At 39.1% G+C, this 19,903-nt stretch overlaps 1 protein-coding gene across 4 annotated transcripts in view; it reads right to left on the bottom strand.

Moving 5' to 3' along the window:
* The window catches only part of KRAS (KRAS proto-oncogene, GTPase), a 36,636-nt gene extending 17,437 nt beyond the window's left edge, over positions 1–19,199 (bottom strand). Inside the window, exons 1-2 of one of the 4 annotated variants that reach the window (XM_032473305.1) lie at positions 18,893–19,199; positions 14,921–15,042 (exon numbers count right to left, since the gene is read on the bottom strand). In XM_032473305.1, coding sequence (XP_032329196.1) covers positions 14,921–15,031 — 111 coding nt within the window. In that variant the 5' untranslated portion in view covers positions 15,032–15,042; positions 18,893–19,199. The remainder of the gene's footprint in view (positions 1–14,920; positions 15,043–18,892) is intronic. The other 3 variants (XM_032473303.1, XM_032473302.1, XM_032473304.1) reach the window with 3 other exon arrangements.
* Positions 19,200–19,903: the final 704 nt, after the last annotated feature.

Here is a 19,903-nt window from a genome sequence, read left to right as displayed (position 1 = left end):
GCTAAAATGTAGAAACCACCCAAGTGTTTATTAAACATATGAATGGATAAACACGTGCACGTGGGGGCACACACGGACACACACACACACACACACACACACACAGGAATATTATTTAGCCATAAAAAGGAATGGAGTTCTGATATATGCTACAACAGGGATGAACCTTGATAACATTATGCCAAGTAAAAAAGTTAGACACAGAAGGACAACCATTCTATGATTCCACTTATATTGAGATACCTAGACTATGTAAAGTCACAGAGACAGAAAGTAGAATAGAGGTTCCTGGGGCTGGGGGAGAGGGCAGTTGGAAAGTTATTATTTAATGGGCATAGAGTGTCAGTTTGGGATGGTGAGAAAGTTCTGGAAACAGAGCTAATGGTTGTCCAATACTGTGAATTTACTTAATGCCACTAGATTGTACACTTAAAATGGCTGCAATGATAAATTATATATATAAAGGTATATTATATATAATGTATATATATTATATATAAATGTGTATCTTATGGCAGTTAAAAATAAGTTTTTTTTAAAAAGGTGTTATACAGAGATCCAACAATGTAAATCTCCATATTCATAACAAAAAGACCCAAATTCTCTATAAAGGAAAATAATTATTACAAAATGAGACAGCTCTACTAACTCTTTTATTCTGGATGATTTAGATGGCAAGAAAAATCAAGCAATTCACAGTTACCATGCATTAATTTTACTTCCAGCCTAGGGAATACGTAAGAGAATGGTCAATACAGAGAATTTTAACACCCTTATTTATCCATTTCTGAAGTCCTGGGAACATTTAACAGCCAGATGGATACTATGATAAAGTTAAAGAGAATGACCTGTCTGCAAATCCTGGGAAGCCTCTAGTAAAAAGAGAGGCAGGTGGAAGGAAGGAGGAAGAGACGGTATCTTAGAGACTACGCAGCTCTCAAGATGGAGTAAAGGAAAGAGGGTGGGTAACATAACAATCTGGAATTGAAAATCTGAGACTTCTGATTAATACTTATGACTACAAGGTTTCACACACCCTCTGCCAAAATAGGCTTCAAAAAATAAGGAAACGGCTGGTGCCATGTGTAGTCATAGAATCAGAGGCAGGGCTGATAAGGGGTATAAAGTATAAACCTAAGGACACTGTTTCTTATTGTTCCACCCTTAATTCATAAATTACTTTATAGACCTATCATTTAAAAGGTGGTCATTTAAAATCAAGCTTTTGGTAAAATGTTTGAAAAATGTTTCCAGTATAAGGAGAATACAAAGATACATATGTAGCATGATCCCAATAAAATATCTCTACATATCAGTATAAATGTATCCATACATACATTACAAAACTGATGGTACATCCATCAAAATGTTAACAAAGGGTATGTCTCTGATGGAGATCATTAATTTAAGAAATAACTCATCTCTTGTTTATCTTTTTTTTGGGGAGGGTAATATAGATACTACATTAAATGCATTTCTTTCTTTAGCTTTTAATTTTAAAAACTGTGAAAAGATTGCCATACTAGACTAGGATCTTCTGTTTATCTTTTAAAGTAAACTATATTTAAAATTGCCCATAATAAAAATGATCTCACCAGTCAGAAAAAAAGAATGAATATTTACTTAATTTTCTAAATAAGAAACTCTTGACTAAGGATGTGAACATTTGGTTGACATTTTATTTTAGCTTATTCCCTTAATTAACTACTTAAAAGAATTCCTGTATACTAGAAATTGAAAAGCAGTGTTTTGAAGTATAATGAAAGAGGGGAAATGGAGAGCAGAGGACAGTATCTTAGAGTCAATCCATTCATTACCCAGGGGAGGCTACTAAGCATGTAAAACAGACCCAAGATGCCTTTTCCTTACCTACTGCTGTCCCCTCACGTTCCTCACTTGCCAACACTAGCTTACGTTAACCTTAAGGCTGATAGTTTCTTCAGCCTTTAAAATTTTCTATCAACAATAAAATTAAGGATTATACTTTCTAAGCCACACAAATCTCTACCTAAGGCATGACTGGGGGATTACTCACCATCTGCCCGTGGATATCACCTCCAAGATGTACATATACCTCAATAAACTCCCATTTACAAAATTTTCAAACACTTTGTGTTTCAAAAGCATATAATGTGGAGTATTAGTAGTTTCTGCATGCATTTCATAATATATTCCCATGAGCACTCCATCAAAGGGACTGAGAAACTGGAAAAGCAGTCCCTATTCATTCCTGTTATCTGTTCCCTTCTAAATCCTAAATTGACAGCAAAGTTCTGTTACTGAAAAAAGTAATCTACAACCTACCTATAAACAACGAGGAGCAATCTGCAGATCACAAATAATAGGTTTAGGTTAAAAATTCAGTTATTTCCCAAGTTAATTTTAACTAGAGTCACCCTTAGAAGCACAGTCACTGAGCTATATAAAAAGGCAGTGCAACTCGGTAAAAACTTAAGAACAAAAGTGTTAAATGGCGAGGTATGATCTGAAAAGAACTAACACTTTTTAAGGCAAAGCAGATAACAAGCATAACAAAAATGATATGTAAATACTAAAGATTTTGTTTCAACTTCAGGTTACCCATTGACAAAAGAAGTATAAGGAGGTAGAAAAAAATTATGCACCAATGTAGAATCTTTCCCAAGACTGGAGTCTAAATAAGGGTACAGCAAGCTACTGCCCACAGGCCAAATCCTGGCCACCTGTTTTTGTATAGCCTATGAACCAAGAAGAGTTTTCATGTTTTTAAATGGTTGTTTAAAAACAAAAAAGAGTATGTGACAAATACCCAAGTGACCTTTTACAGAAGTTTGCCATCTCCTGCTCTCAGCTAGCAAAATACCTTTTCACAAATCTAAATATTCTCAACACATTTTACTTTAATACTTTAAAAAAAAATCATCACTGAGAAAGCACAGGCTGTCAAAGCCTAATCAGTTTAAAACCACATAGATTCTACAATGAAACTAGTTAAAGACAGAGCAAGAACAGGATTAAGACTTCACATTTTTAATTAGTGTCATTTCCAGTCTTTCAAATAGAATAAACTTTTATATCAGGTACATAGGTTATTAACATCTTTTGGAAACAAGGATAAAAGCAAGCCACCTAAAAACTAACTCAATGTAATACAATATTAAATGAAGGAAAGTTATTCCATGTATTTCCCTTTACTCCCAACTAAAGTACTATTTTATTTATTTGTAGGGGGGGAAAAAGCCGTTTCTAAATGACATATACTGTGGTATGCAAAAGTTAAGTGTAGACAGAAGCCAGACACTTCTGGTGATAAACAGGTACAATCCTTCTAGAAAGCAAGTGCAGCACGTATCAAGAGCCACAGGGCTGGTCACAGCCTTTCACACAGTCAATGCTGCTTCTGGTAAAAGATGCTAAGGAAATATGGTTGGTCTGTTTTTTTAAAAATGATAGTTATTACAATAGATACATTCAACATGGCATCCTAAAATATCTTACCAAAAAAAAAAAAAAAAAGCATTTAATGTCCACAATCTTATGCCATTTATCTCTTTTTCAAAAAATGCTCCAAATCCAAGCACTGACCGTCACCACCCTAGTCCAAGGTAATCCTGTGTCATGCACTCTCCTGCCACTGCTTCCTAGCAGGGATCCCTGCTGCTACCCTTACAATAAATTCTCCACCTAGCAGCTGGTGGTCATATTGTAATTTCTAACTGTGTATTTACGTGTAATTGTTCAAGTCTACATCCCCTACTCGGCTTTAAACTCCATGATGGTTGGGCTCACATCTGTTTTGCTCACCACTATGCACCATGTGTGTGGCAGCCTTGAACACAGTAGGTAATCAGTACTGTCTGTTGAACAAATGAATAAATCCATTCAATGTAAATAAATGCAGACACTATAAATCAGTCCAAGTAAACACAAGTTAAAGATACTGTAAATTATATTAAAACAATGAAGTTGTAAATTTTAAAATTATAACATATTGAGTATTTTAATAAAGGTATTAATACAAGTTTTATACATGAAAAAGTTTTACATTACCTTTAATGTAAAAATATAAACAACAGATTGTATTACTATTGTGTTACTTTTCCACATAGCATTAAGACTGTACCCATTTCATCACCACTCACTCAACAATGAGTTTTATATTTTTATTTTTGTCATCTTGTTAGGCCCAAAACCCCTATCGCTTTAATATCTATTTCTCTGAGGACTAATAATATTATACAGTTTTTCTTCTTTATATTTTCATATTTATTCCCATTACCTGTGTCCTTTGCCAATTTGGAATTTTTGTCTTTCTTGTGCTGACTTATGTAATTTTTTAAGTGTTTTCCAGTTCATTAACATGCCTTTAAGTGTTGTTCTATGTACAGAAACTTATCTCTAGACCCACTGGAGAAATTTGAAAGTTAGGACTACATTACTCAAGAATAAGATAAACTCATTGACCAGGACATCATTTTGCTGTTTTTCTATTATAATTAATAGTAACCAAGTTACTCGGTATGTTCATCTTTTAACAGACTCAACTTAGTTTTCCAACCCAGGCAGTTAACCTTGACATGGTTAGACATACTAGAGTAAAGACCTAAAGAAATTAGTAACTTACTAAAGGCAATCATGTTACTGTTAATAGTAATTACGACAGCCAACATTTACTGAGCCCTTATTTATACGTCAGATACTGTGATAAGCATATTACAAGCCTTATCCCATTTAATCTCCATCTTCATGCCTCTGATTACATCAGATACTCTTGTAAATATCAACAGGACTGCTGAAAATGTCAGCTAAAGTATTATTTGAGGATTTACTTTTGAAATGTTAAGATTTTCTTACTGTGTGAAGTATTACAAGTACTTTTCATGTACTGCTGAATAACAGCTATAGAAAAAAATGAGCAACTTACTTTTACTCTCTTAATGCTCAAGTATTTTGTTACTCTCCTGAAAGATTATTTGAATCTATCACAGAATGATGTATTCCACACTATTGGTTATAAACCATCAAAAGTTGCTGTACACAGCTAGTTCTCAAAAGACAGCTAGAAAGGTGTACATTATTAGCCTGGTTATGTTAGAATTACAATAGGAAAGAGACACGGCCACATATTGTATTGAATTTGGGATATTTAAACACAGGCTGATTTATTATTCACCTATTTACTCCATTCTCCCTTGCATCATAAGAATAGTTACTAAAAATCTACTATGTGTCATATACTCTGCCAGGCATTACAAAGTTTCTGAGTTTAAGGAGCTAGATTTGATGGAAGAGATAAGAATGTAAACAAGTAATTAAAACACAATGAAATGCATGCAATACAAAGTACAATGGTGGCAAACAGGAAGAAGAGATCAACTTTGGTTATGTGAATTAAGAAAGACAGGAGGACCACTCCAGGCAGGAAGAAGCAAAGAGAATGCACAAAGACATGAAACTGGACAAGGCCAACTTACGAAGGTCTTATATGCTATAGTAAGGAGTTTTGAGCTTCATCTTATACTAAATCATTGAAAGGTTTTTAGACAGTAGGGAAGATCAGACTGAGAAGGTTCACTGGTAGCATTATTATGACAAATTATAGAAAGAGACCAGACAGGAGGCTGGGAGGCGAGTTTAGGAAACTTTTACAAGAAATGATAGAATCTGAACTAAGGCAACAACAGTAAGATGGAGATCAAAGAGTTCTGAGAAATACTGGGTAAAAGTGACAGAACAACCCTCATTCATTGCTTACAGCAATGTTAACAGGAGTGTTACTCAAAATAGCCAAAAGGAGGAAACAATCCAAATGCCCATCAACTGATGAACATATAAATAAATATCCATACAAGAGAATACTATTCAGCCATAAAAAGGACTGAAGTACTGAAACGTGACAACATGGATGAACCTTGAAAACATGATCCTACATGAAAGAAGCCAGACACAAAAGGCCACATCCTGTGTGTTATCAACTATATGAAATATTCAAAATAGGCAAATCCAGAGACAGAAAGTAGGTTAGTGGTTGCCAGCGGCTGGCAGGAGAAGGGACTGGGAAGTGACTGCTAATTGGTACAGGGTGATAAAAATGTTACTGAATTAGACAGGGGTCATGGTTGCATAACTTTGTGAATATACTAAAATCTACCAAACTGTACACTTTAAGAGGATGAGTTTTATGTTATGTAAATTATATCTCAACCTTTTTTAATGGCAGAGCTTACTGTTTAGGGAAGGGAACAGAAGGGGAAGGGAGAGGAAAAGAGGAGTTCAGCTTGGGGCATGTTGAATTCCATATGTTCGTGGGTTGTTCTGGTGCTGTGACCTGTAGGCAGTTCTGATAACAGGTCTGATGCTCAGGGCTCAAGTCTAGGCTAGAGATATACTCCTGAATCTTCAGTCCACGGGCAGCCGCAGAACTCCACTTACTTGCGGTGTGAGTGTAGGCAAACTACTTAATCTCTCATCTACTCTAAACTACTGTTCCTTTAGCTGTAAAAGTGGGTAAACAATGAACAGGCCTTTGCATACAGATTAGGATTAAAGACCATGAAAATCCCTTTATAAAATGACAAGTGCTATAAAAAGTTAACTGTATTATTTTGCATTTTATATCGTACATGCTATTATAGGCCAAAAAGGGAGAGGCAGGCTACTGGCTACTAGGAACTACACAGCAGCAGCAATATGCTGTCCTTATAAAAACCATTGGACATTGACATTTGAACTACTTTTTCCAAAACCATTCACTATATTTCAAAATAAATATAACGGAGCTCCAGGGGAAAAGAGCTAAAACCCTGGGATTTAAGAAGGATTTCTACATTTATGAGGGAGCAAAAGTGTTTTAAAAGAGCTCATTCTTACGACAGAATTTTTCATTAAGACATTCATTAAAGTTAAGAATAAAGAAAACAAAGCCTTCTTTACTAAATGATGGATACTTGTAATTATAAAGTGTTGAATCTTAACTTAGGACTACAGAATAAAATACGTACTATATTCAAGAGATAAAACTGTTCAAAAAATCTGAATAAACTCAAGGGAAATCAGCATAACAGATTCTGAAAATAAGGATATGACAGGAATACACCTGTAACCTGGTGAAGCCATGTGGCATTCTCCCCCAACCCTCACTTGATGCCAAGGTCAGAATGTGAGGCTAGAGCGATCATGGATCACATCTTAATAATTACAGACGCCAATGTAACTTCCATGTGTTGGATTATATATCCTTCAGCTATTCTTTAATTGGACTGATACCAATTTCTTTATCTAAGATACATCTGTATTATCCAATGTGCTAAGGCTTTAAAAGTGTGTTTGTGGAGGGGTAAATATAAAGTAATCTAACAGTATACTCTAGTGACTTTTCTCCCTCAAAAATGAGGATTTATTTTTCCCTCTCAAACAGAAGATGTTCATTTTAAAAACCAAAACACTACAGAGAATGAGAGTTTGGCATATGTCCTACCATATTTTACATACATATTCACATTGTTTTTAAATAACTAGAATCACACTCCACACAAAGTGCAGCTTCTTACATGATGGACAGTTTATCAATGTCAATATATACCGATCTGCCGAATCCTTTTCAACAACTGTGTAACTTGTACAGATATACCATAACTTACTTTCCCCATCCCCTACTGGTGAATGTGTAGATTATTTCCACTTTAAAAATTATAAACAACACTGCAATAAACACTCCTGGGTATACATCTTAAACATTTATCTAATTGAATCTTTCAGATAAATTTCTGTAAGTGGAATACGTGGTCAAACGACAAGTAGTTTCCATTTTGATACATATTGCCAAAACGATGACCTCCAGAAAGTTTCTAAGAATATACACTCACGGATGCCCCACTATAGAATAAAGTGCACACGTTTCTCCCGTTTCTCCAGACTTTTCCAGACCTGTTATCATTCTCTCTTAGTCAGTATGAAAATTTTAAATGCTTATTGTTTGAACTTACATTTCTATCTTAATGAAGTGTTTTTTCACATGTTTCAACATCATTTTGTATGTGTTTGTGGATAGGTTGGCTATCTGTATCTATAGCCTCCTTTTTTTTCTATTTGGATGTTTGCTTTTTTCTAATCCAGAAAGAGGAGAGCTTTCTGATTGATAAATGATACGAACAGTTTTCCCAGGTTTCCACCTGTCTTGTAATTTTGTTAAAGATGTCTTAATTTTTATGTAGCCAATAGCTCAATCTTTTCCTAAATGGTTTAAGAATACTTTGAAAATGAAAAGGATCCCTATTTTTCTCAGTGGAGAAAAACATTTAGTTCCAACTGCACAAATAAAAATATAACCTAATGTTGAATTCATTCATTCAATCTGTGTTACTTAGAAAATACTGCAAGAAACAGGATTTAAGACTGACATTATCATTATTTCAACGGCTGTCTACTGTTTAACGTTAAAATTTATACAAGGTAGAACCAGGGTTCTCAGCATGAGAGAAAGGAGACATGGAGGAAGGTAGGGAAGAATGAACTCACGATTTTTAAATAAAATTTATTAGTTCTGTCCGTCGAAAAGGGTTTAGAGCAGTGACACCCCAGCAGCAACACACACACTTAACATCCAGATCTGAATTTCTAAATACCATTCCCCAGTAAAAGGAATTAGGGCTCTTTGGACAAATGGCTGAATCCAGGGAAGGGACAGGGAAAGAACACGGTGAACCCAGAACACACCGTGCCAGAAAGTGAGGAAGAGCTCAAAAACTGAGGGGGACATGTCAAAGAAAGGAGGCTAGCTTGAAAGGGATTCCACCGGCCATATCAAAAACAAATTTGAGCATCAAAATCAATCACTACAGGAATAGACTGCAACACACTGAATGAAAAAAAAAATCCATGAGTCCATGCTGATACAAATAAGACAAACCAAACAAGGAGACAGAGGAGAAAAGAGAGGACCCTTACTTATGGTACATGTCAACTCATAAATGCAGAAGTGATGACAGAGTTAGATTACCCACCACTTTGCCATCACTGTGGCAGTCATTTATTCTGGTGAGAATGATCAGTGGATACTACATCCCACTGGGTGCAAGTATGTTGTTGAACAGGATATTTATAGTCTCAAAGTATCCCCCCCACAGAGTACATATTAATTATGAAGGAACTAAAAATACCTTCATAGAGAGAAAACTGGCAGATATGACCTTAACCAAATAATCAGTGTTAACATAACACCATCAGTAACGGGACAAACCAGCATCACATGCCCCTTGATGTGATGCACCAGGAGGGCGTAACATCACTTATGCAGTATTTCTACCAAAAACGTTTCATCTGAACCTGACCATGAGGAAACAACCAGACAAAACTCAATGAGAGGAAATTCTACAAAACAACTGGCCTGAATTCTTCAAAAAGTGTCACTGTCGTGAACGACCGAGAAAAGCTAAGAAACTGTGCTAGACTGTGAGGTGTGACAACTGATTTTTGATCCTGGGATCAGGGGGAAAAACAGACTTGCTAAAAACACATTCTGAGAACTGACAAAATTTGCATATGGACTATGTATTGGATAAAGTACTATATCAGCATTGAAGTTCCCAAATTTTGTCCCTGCGTTGTAGTTATACAAGGAACTATTCCTGTTGTTAGAACAGGGTCAGAAACTTGTTCCATAAAGGACCAGACAGTAATTGGTCTCAGTTGCAGCCACTCAGCTCTGCCACTGTGGAGCAAAAACAGCCACAGACAGCACGTATACACTCAAGCATGGCTGTGCTCCAACAAAACTTTACACTAACACACAGCCAGCAGGCCACCGTGTACAGACCCCTGGGCTAGAAGGTAGATGTTTAGAGGTAAAAGGTCCTAACATTTGCAACTTGTTCTCCAAGATTTAAGCTAAAAAAATCATGTATTCAAGTATGTGTATACACACATACACATACACACACACACACACACACACACACACACAAAGCAAGTATGAGCAGTTTAAAGGTAACAAGTATTCCCTGCACTATTTTTGACTACTTTTCCATAGGTTTGAAATTTTTCAAAAAAAAAGTTCAAAAATTATTTTAGGGAAGCAATATATCCCTACTTAATCCTCTCAAATATTTTATTTCTACTGCGCAGCTCTAATTTTATTATATTAAGATCACAATACTATAACTGTTCCAGAAACCTAGGCACTATGAGACAATGTAATTAAGACACAGAAGAAATCTGTTGTCCTAAAGCAATAAAGCCTCCAAACTAAGTTACATGTAATAAGGATCGCTGTTTACAAACACCGCTCTTCAAAATACATCTAAGACTAATAAGCTCCATGACAGCCGTGAGCTGGTCCCTTTTGCTTCCCAGTGTATCTCTAGGCCCAAGGAAGGCTGCATGGTACAGAGCAGGCACTGAATAACATTGATAGAATTAAGGAATTAGTTGCAATGTTAAAACCGTAATCTTAAGAGATGCCAAAGGATAAAAAGTTTTTCCCCCTCTCATTTATTTCCATTACCAACTTTCATTTGTATGTCTTTAAAGCTTTGTAATTATAAAAACTCAAGTTACAATAAAACGCATCCAGTAATTTTTAATGTCCAGGTCTCAACAGTTATTACTAAGTAAATACTTATTCTTAAATTGACCTAAATACAATGCCTGAATTTTGTTATTAGTTTACTCTAAAAGTCAGGCGCTCTCAACTATTCTACAGTCCTATAAAGATTTATAAAATGTCAACTTCCACAATTTGTCACTTTCAAATAGGCCCTTCCTAACACCCCACGTAACACACCATGAAGCTCTGAGCTCTGTAAGGTACCTCCCGTGTGCATGACTAGAAATTCAGAGCCACGGTGCCACTTTTTAATTCCCTCAGACAAAGTAACCTCAATCAGTGTTAACAACAGAACCACCCCATCTTCTCCTACACTGCCACATTTCCTTTCTCAATTAAAAATATTCACCCACATATTTAATTAGTTGGTCCTACCTAGTCCACACAGTAATCATAATATTAGCAGAGTGAAACTGATACTTTAGATTGTTAAAACATTAATTATATAAAATAAGACTCTCAAATAAAATTTATGTATTTGTAAATTGATTATACCTAGTTTAAACAGGAAAAATATCCGAACTTGGAATTTCATGTTTTATTATAAAAGGAAGTAAGTTGACCAGTAGAGGGCACTCATTTGAAAGGGGGGAAGAGCTGGCCACAGCCTTGAAGAGAAATGCATTTACCAAACTGCTTTGTATACCTTATTTTAAAAACAGAATGTTTTAATAGCATGCTAGAGTACGTCAATATAATGAACTATCAGTATGTTCAAATCTTTTATTTTTAAAAATCTAACATAAACCATATTCAGGGACTTGAATTGCACAACTTAAGGGATGTTTAAAGCTGCACACAACACGTATGAGGGTCTCAACCTCAGCACCGCTGACATTCTGGGCCACGTCACTACTGCTGCAGTGGCTGTCCTGTGCACTGCTGGAAACACCAGTCACAGCATCCCAGCCTCCACCCACTACAGACGCCAGCAGCAGTCCCCTTCCTCAAGTTGTGACAACCAAAAATATCTCCAGATTATTGCCAAATGTCCCCTGAGGGGCAAAGTCACCACCCATTCCTCACAACCAGAAAAAGAGCTGACATTAGATAGTGCTCTCAGCAAGTAAATTCCATAATTAACATGGAAATTTTTTGTTTAAAAAGAAACTGATATATCTTGAATAAACACTCCACAGCTCAGAGCACTAAAGATGGAACAAATCAATCCAATTACGAATCCATTCTTCCTTATTGAGTAGAAAACTGTTTCATCGAAGAAGGGCATAATATTTGGACTGAATTATAAGTGTCACCTAACAGAAGCATGTAGATATCAGTGAACTAAGGCCTGGAAAAAAATACTTCTTTCTGTATCTATTTGTATGTTACATACGGTAGATAACTTATATATTTGCTAACTGACCAACTGGGTGTTCTGAACTCTACTTCTATTTTCTTTGGGCGAGATTTTTTCGTCTTCCGCCAAGTTTTACCTTAGAAAACACACTTCATAGAAGGTGTCTTTATAATAACAAATATCTCCAAACTATAAAAGTGTTTATTATTTTTAGCCTGGTATTGTGTTTGGGGACTGCTTTGAATTTTTAATAACCCTGCACCACTAACAAGGTATTTCATTGCCTCTTGGAACTCTTCAATGGGCTTCATAAAAATCTTTCAGAATAGAAGTAAAGGTGATCATCAAGTGCAAATTTAAACATGATCCATCGATGCATCAGACCTGTTTAATTCTCTATCATATCTGTGCCAGTAAGATGCCCCTAGATAGTACACTCAGGTCAAATTTTGGTATATAGATAAATCTCAATCAGCCTCCAATATTAAATATTTTCTTAGCTTGAAAGCTAATTTTAATTTTTAAAAGTTATACAAGGGTACAGTGGAAATTTCACTCAACCTGGTCTCAAAAAGTTTAAAATTCTACCACTTCCTAGCTAAGTATCCTTAGGAAGTTGCAGCCTCTCAGAAACCATTTTTAATCTATAAAATGAAAGAAATGACTACCTTCCTTACCTATCTCACAGTATAAATTTCTGCAAATTCTAAACCACTAGAAAATATGGTTATTACCAAATTAAAATTTGTTTTTAAATTTTTTTCCCTCAATTTTTTTCTATTTGTTTCAATGTAGGAAAACTGATGAGAATTCCAAATGTGCAAAAAGCCTATGTCCTCTCCCATTTTCCCTCTGACCTGTATCATTTGCCAATCAAAACTTCACAGCAGTAGTGATACCTCCATCCTTCTTTTTTAACTTTTTACAAAAATGTCATGTCAGTATTTTTGCTTATCTATTTATCAAAATAAACGACTGAATTCTCCTGCCTTTCTCCTAGTTGAACTACACGGAGAATTTAACGTGTCAGATACTTGGGAGATAAGAGGCAATCTCTGACGCCTCTTCCCAGATGGCTACACTAGTGAGGGAAAGTCAGTTTCAAAGTTCACAGGTTATCAATGCTTCCCTGAGTCAAGTATTCTGGTTTGGCAGAAATCACAATCAGAGTTAATGGGTTTGAGTTTACTTATAACCTTCTTCTACCTTCCCCCAAAATAAAGGACTGACTTTTAACTTTATTTAAGATTTATACTGCATTTTAATACTTTTGACCAAAAGGTTTCCTAATCTATTATCAGATTATTATATATATTCTTGACCTCTGATAGGAAACAGTGTAATGGAATTACTCAGACTTCCAGAAAAGACAGAGGGCACTTCTGCTAAAATCATATTCTAGAATCCCAGGAACACTTCCATGCTTAACTTGAATTCTATTAAAACTTCCTTCTACTTCTAATTTAAATGGTGCAGTATGCTGAGCAACCTTGGCTTTAGAAACAGGTGAACTATTTAATCCTCCTTGAAGTAAAAAACAAAACCATCAGCACTGAACTGACTTGCCAAGAAAAATGCAGAAACTATCGTACAGGTGGTCTGCTTCAGTCCCTTTCACTAATGCAAATTATTAAAACTTGGAAGCCAAATAAAAGTTGCTTCTATGTTTAAATCAGATCTTTGTAAATAAGCGTTATTCCTCCATTTTTTTTCCAGCAGTACCAAAAATATTTGTCATTTCCCTATGAACAGTTACCTAATCAATCCTCAAAGTTCTATACGGCACAAACATCTTCCTAAGGACAACAGTGCCCTCAGAATCGACCTCAGTGCAGTCAAGGTGGGTTTTGTTTTTTTTAAGACATTACCCATTACCATACAGGGTATTTTGAGCTATTCTAGATTCTACAGCTGGGGACTCAGAGAAAGTTCTGAAAAATTTTACAGAGCTGATTTTAAAAATTGGTATATATCAGATCTAGAATAAAAGCTAAGGAATTAAAGACTGCTTAACCTGGGGTAAAGACATCAAAAAAACAGTCTAACAACATAAGTCTATTTCAAAGACAAGCTGATATTATGTTAAACTTAACATGAAGATTCAGACTATGCATAAAATACACTAATAATTACATTCTGGAGATTAGTTAACACGGACAGTTATGTGCCATTTCCTCCTGCAGGTCTTTGGGATTAAATAAATCCTCATCTGCTTGAGATCACTTGAGAACAGTGCTGCCAGAAGGCAGTGAGTGGGAAATACTACCTCTCAAGGTCTCTTCCAGGCCTTTGTTCTATTATTTTGCTGTTGGCCTTTCCTTTGGTACATTTTCATGAAACTGAGAAAGTCTGAAAATTATTCATGAATAAATTTATAATAAAAACAATTCTAAAATTTCCTTGAGTAAATTGAAAAAGGGCTGCAAAGCAGAGGTAAGGACTGGTGGTGGGACCTTTATATACATCACCTGATAGACACACACATAAAAGCAAAGGATGAGCTATTTAAAATGCATCAGGTAGCTGGAGGTTCTCCACTACTTCACTGTGAGGAGAAAACATGAAAATACTACTAATTAAGTGTTATCAGTTCAATCGTCAAATGACTGAACTTCACCAAGACAAATCAACTCTACAAGTGACATCAAAATACCAAAAACCCATAGAAACAATAACCACATTTTAAAAAATGACTGTTAGATATGTCTCATCTTACAGATGAGATGTAAATTTACATTCTCACCCTCTGAAAAACACTTCAAATTAAAATGCACGTGTACTAACACAGAGTGAAAGCCACGGATCCTGGTATCATTCTCCTGGGAGAAGACAAGCCGGGCTCTCCATATCCACGGTTACATATAACAACAGGGTAAAGCCTTGAAACCCACGTACATTTCAGATCACTTAATAAAAGTATTATCAGCATGACTGCCTGGTAATGAGCAGTCACAGAAAATGATCAGAGAAATCTTTTTTTGGTACCCAAAGGATGGGTTTGCACAAATCAATATGCGTAGTATTAAAACAAGATTTACCTCTATCGTAGGATCATATTCGTCCACAAAGTGATTCTGAATTAGCTGTATCGTCAAGGCACTCTTGCCTACGCCACCAGCTCCAACTACCACAAGTTTATATTCAGTCATTTTCAGCAGGCCTTACAATAAAATAAAAATAATTAAAATGTGACTAAATTAGAACATGGGTCACACATGAGATTAATATAGCCCAAACACTCTTATCAATACCTCTTAACACAAATTCACCTTTACACGGGAAATTATTTCAAAATACCTTACAAAATTCAACGATGAAAACTCCAGTTGATTACAGATGTGTACTGCAATGAACTGTACTTCATTTACAAACTCCCCTATCAGCATTTGAGAAAAATGCATTCAGTGTACATAGTCCTTTTATCTTCGACTCAGGTTGTTCTATCTGAAGAGCCAGGCTGCCATTCTGCAGCAGTTAATGGCTCTCGAAGGAGCACGCCATGACTTCACTGAGTCCAAGTGTCGAGCACACTGCTCTATACTCCGTGGACACACCCACACAAAACTTGTTGACAGCTATCTCCTCCATATTCCTCGTTGACTCGGGCCCCTAAGAGTTACGAGTGGATATGCTGAATGTCTCTGTCGTAGCCAACAGCTGTAGAAAACTTTTTCAAGGCATCATCACAGTAGTTTTCCTGGACAGTTAGCAAGAATCAGATGGGGGTGGGGGAGAGAATCATCAAATAAAGCTGGACGGTATATTGGGGAAATAAAAATTGAGACACTACAGGACAGTATCTGGTGGCATTTTAATCTGTAAATTATCTGCTAGGAAAAATAACAGCATAAAATCTAAGAGAACTTTGAGAATTCTGAATTAACTATTTAGTATAAATAATGTGATCATCAATCCACAGTATATAATCCTGTATCAGTGCTGAAAAACAGCACTTTGCACAAGAAAAATATAATATGTAAAGTCAAGCACTGCTTTTAATGAGAATGTTTAAAAAATGAAAGTGAATATTCCTAGTAATCCACATGACTTTTACTCTTTGGTTCTCACACACCATCTCCCAGCAGTAGCAATAAATACTGACAACTGACAAGGTGAACAGTGCAAGACAGAAACACGTTTTAGTCAGCTGTTTCAAACTTCTTGAAATAAAAATGAATTTATCTATGTTAATCTCCTTTCCCTCAATAACTCCATGATACTATTAGAAGTAGTGAACTGCAGAAAGAAGGGCAGTCAATGCCCAATCATTTAGTAAGGGATAAGCAGTTCCAAACTAAGGGATGTGCAGATACTGTGTATAAACACTATATACATGCAGCATCCTATTTACTAAAGACCAAGAATTATCAAAATAGGCCCCTCCACCCCCAAAAAAGTAATATGGTTTTCCAAGTGGTAACATATGAGCTAACTCCTGCCCTGTTCCCGAACCCACTCACAAAGAGCAGACAGGCCAGACAACTGTTACATCTCCAACCGTTGCTCCCTGGCCTGCTCTGTGCCACCTATAGGCTTGTCTAGGGCCACTACAAACATGTATCACATCCTGTTTGCTTCCCCTTTTTATTCCAAATACTGGCCACAGCCAATGGGATAGGTGAGGATAATCACACCAAAATGCACCCTCTGGTGCCCTGCTCCCCCCACTTCCCACCTCCTCATAAACAATTTGGATAGCGTAGAACAGTAGTTCTCAAAATGTGGTCCAGGAACCCATTAGGGTTCCTAAGACTTTTGAGGAGGGTCCAAGAGGTCAAAAACTGGTTTCATGATACTGCTATGATGCGATTTACCCTATCCACCATTATTCTTTCACAAGTGTACGGTAGAATTTTCCAGACGTATGATCACAACAGATTGAATACAGAAGCAGCTATGAAGACCCAGCTGTCTTCTACTAAGCCATACAATTAGATTTGCAAAAGTGTGAAACAAAGCCACTCTTCTCACTAATTTTTATGTTTGTTTTAGAAAAGTTATTTTTCATTAAGAATTCTATTTATGTTACCAAATAATGGACTTATTTCTTTTTTTGATCCTCAATTTTAATTGCTATTTATGGTAAATGTTGACATACTCCAGACTGGGACTGTCAATAATTGTTAAGCGTGTAAAAGGGTCTGGGTCCTTATGACCAGTAAGTTTGCCAGCCTTGGAGATATTGTGGGCAAATACTGGATTAGAGCTTAGTTGTACATACATGTGTGAATTCTGAAAGACACACACCTTCTGGTCTACTCCTTTATGCAGTGCTCATTTCTAAAAAAAATCCTTCACTTAGACTTTAAAAAATCAAGCAATATTTAAATCCACGAGAGAGATCTGAGTTCCCACAGAGTCTTACTGAAGATCACAGGCAAGAAGGAGCCCCCTCACCCAAAAATACAAAAGGGAGCAAAGGGTGGAACTGGGACCAGAATCAAACATTTTGTTGAGGAAAAAAAAATGTTTCACTTTTTTGGTCATAAAACTCAATTATCATTTCATTAACCATCTCTTAAAACCAAGAACGCCTGTGGATGGATACCGTCTCAAAATAAATAGTACTGGTATCAACCATATTTCATGTCTATGGTCTATTACACGTTCGAGTCAGCATTCTGGACCTTAGTCACCTAAGAATGACATCACCCACAAGGTTGATTCTGAGATGATGATTACGAAGACTTTTTTCCTTCTGGAATTCCTTTTTGAATGATTTTCTTTTTCCCATTACAAATGTAACATGTATACTGTGTAAAAATCAGAAAACACCTTTCTGTTCTTAACCCTTTGTTTTGATGGGTATCAAGATTTAAGAAGGCTAGTGCAGGACTTCAACCACAGCATGCACATGCCTAGGAGTATTTCAGGCAGTTGGCTGGCAGACTGCGGCAATTAACTCCTCTTTTAAGTCAGTTAAAAAAAAAAATCGTGCGAGTGCTGTTTGAGTACTGTAATAACTCCTGGGATGGGGGTCAAATTTGTACGGACGAAGGTAATACAGAAGAAATGGGGGAGAAGGGCAACAACACGCAAATTAAACTTCAAGTACGATTTTAGTTATTGCTGTCTACACTCAAGTAGCCAGGAAAAAGCCCTGCTTCTGCTCTGCGGCTTTTCTGCGTGTGTTTTAACTCGGCAAAGCAAAACAGACCTTCTGGGATTAACTTTTTCCTTTTCACTAAGTCGCAGGCTTTACATTGTAGGGTGTTGGCCACCTGTTCTTCCACCACCATCTCTACCTCCACCTCCTCCTTTGTGGCCACAGCAATGTCACAGCCCATATGTGGGGGAGGGGAGCAGTCAGGAACTCGGCTGCAGATGCATTTTTTCCAAACACAATAACCTCAAACAGTGGTCTCTAAGCACTTTCGTATGCTCCTCCAAAACGTGACCTCCCCTCTTACTCATATAGCCCCCTACACACTGAAAAGGACCACTAGCCGTCCAGTCTGCGCTGGAGGGAGAAGTTTATACCTTCGTCCTAGAGATGCGAGATGCAGCAGAGAAGGCAGCAAGCGAGGCAGCCGAGTGCTGGGAAGGGAGGAAGAGTGCGGGAGCGAGGGGAGAGGGAAGGACAACGAGGGGGAGGGGAGGCTGGAGAGCAGCGGGGGTAACCTCCACCGCACCCGGCCGCCCTGAGGGGCAGCCCGCCCGGCCCGCGAGTTTCTCCCCGGCCGCCTCCAGCCGCGGCTCTCGGGGAGGAGGAAGGAAGGGGTTCCCCGTCCAGGAAGCAGCACCAGCGGCGGCCGCCTCCAGCCTCACCCTCCTCAGCCCCGCACCGCCCATTCCTCATTCCCCGCGTCGCCGCGTCCCCGCGCCTCCCCCTGCAGACCCCCCCAACCCCGCCCGCCCGCCGGCCGGCCGGCCCGCCCAGGCCCCGCGCCCGCGCCCCCTCCCCGCCCCTGGGGGACCCCTAATTCATTCACTCCCCGGCGGCCCCGCCCGGCGCCGGCGAGGAAGGTCGGGACCCCGGCAGGGGCCAGAAGGGGTGGTCCGCTCCGTACCTCTCTCCTGCACCTGGGAGCCGCCGAACCTCTGGCCCCCGCCGCCGCCTTCAGTGCCTGCGCCGCGCTCGCTCCCAGTCGGAAATGGCGGGGGCCGGGACTCCTGGCCGAGCCGCCGCCACCGCTGCCGCCGCCACCGCCGCCGCTGTGCCTCCGCCGCCGCGGCCGCCGCCTAGGGAAATCGAGCTCCGAGCACAGCGATGAGTTCGGGGCCGGGCGGCCGCAGAGGGCAGAGCTATCGATGCGCTCGGCCCTCGATTCCTCTCCAGACGGGCGTGCGGGGCGGGAGCGGCTAAGGGCGGTGTGGGAAGAGGGAAGAGAGAGCCTGCGAGCGCCGCCGGGGAGAGGGAGGGGGCCGGGCCGGCCGCGGAGGGGGCGGGCCGGGCCGGCAGAGGAGGAGCGGGGGCCGGGCCGGCGGAGGAAGCGGGCGGCTGGGGCGCTGGAGGTGGCGGGGGCGGGGCGGGGCGGTGCCTCGGCGCGCGGGCGGGAGGGCGCCCTGGAGGCCCCACGCGGCGGCCCGCCCCCGGCTCCCGCCGCAGAGCCGAGCCCGCAGCCGCAGACTGGGACCCGCGCACCGCGGAGGCCCGGAGGCCTCCCCGCCGCACCCCTGCCGGGTCCGCCCAGAGAAGCTGCGAAAATCCCGCCAGCCCTGGGGTCGGCCTACACTTGGGCACGTTCATTTACTATCTTTTCCTGCAAGTAAATAAACATGCAGTCATCAAAAGTGGGAGGCGACTTGGGTGACTTAGGGAGAGACCCGGCCGCCAGTTCCCCAGCCCGGGGCTTTCTGAGCACGCCTTGGTGATTACCAGTCTCAGCACTCTGGGGCTGGGAACGCAGCCCCAGGCCCAAACAAACGCCACACATCCTTTCATCACTAAGGAAGGGGGAGAGGGTCTGTTGCTTTTGTTGTCTTTCTGGATATTTCGAAGCCATCACAGGTCACTCTAAATAGTGACCATAAATGTACCGAGTTGCCCCTGACGGCATAAGCTGAAGACAAACTGTTTT

Source organism: Camelus ferus, chromosome 34 (assembly GCF_009834535.1).
Source record: "Camelus ferus isolate YT-003-E chromosome 34, BCGSAC_Cfer_1.0, whole genome shotgun sequence".
Classification (NCBI taxonomy): domain Eukaryota; kingdom Metazoa; phylum Chordata; class Mammalia; order Artiodactyla; family Camelidae; genus Camelus; species Camelus ferus.
Note: the sequence above shows the minus strand (reverse complement) of the source record. Positions and strands in the feature narration are given on the sequence as shown.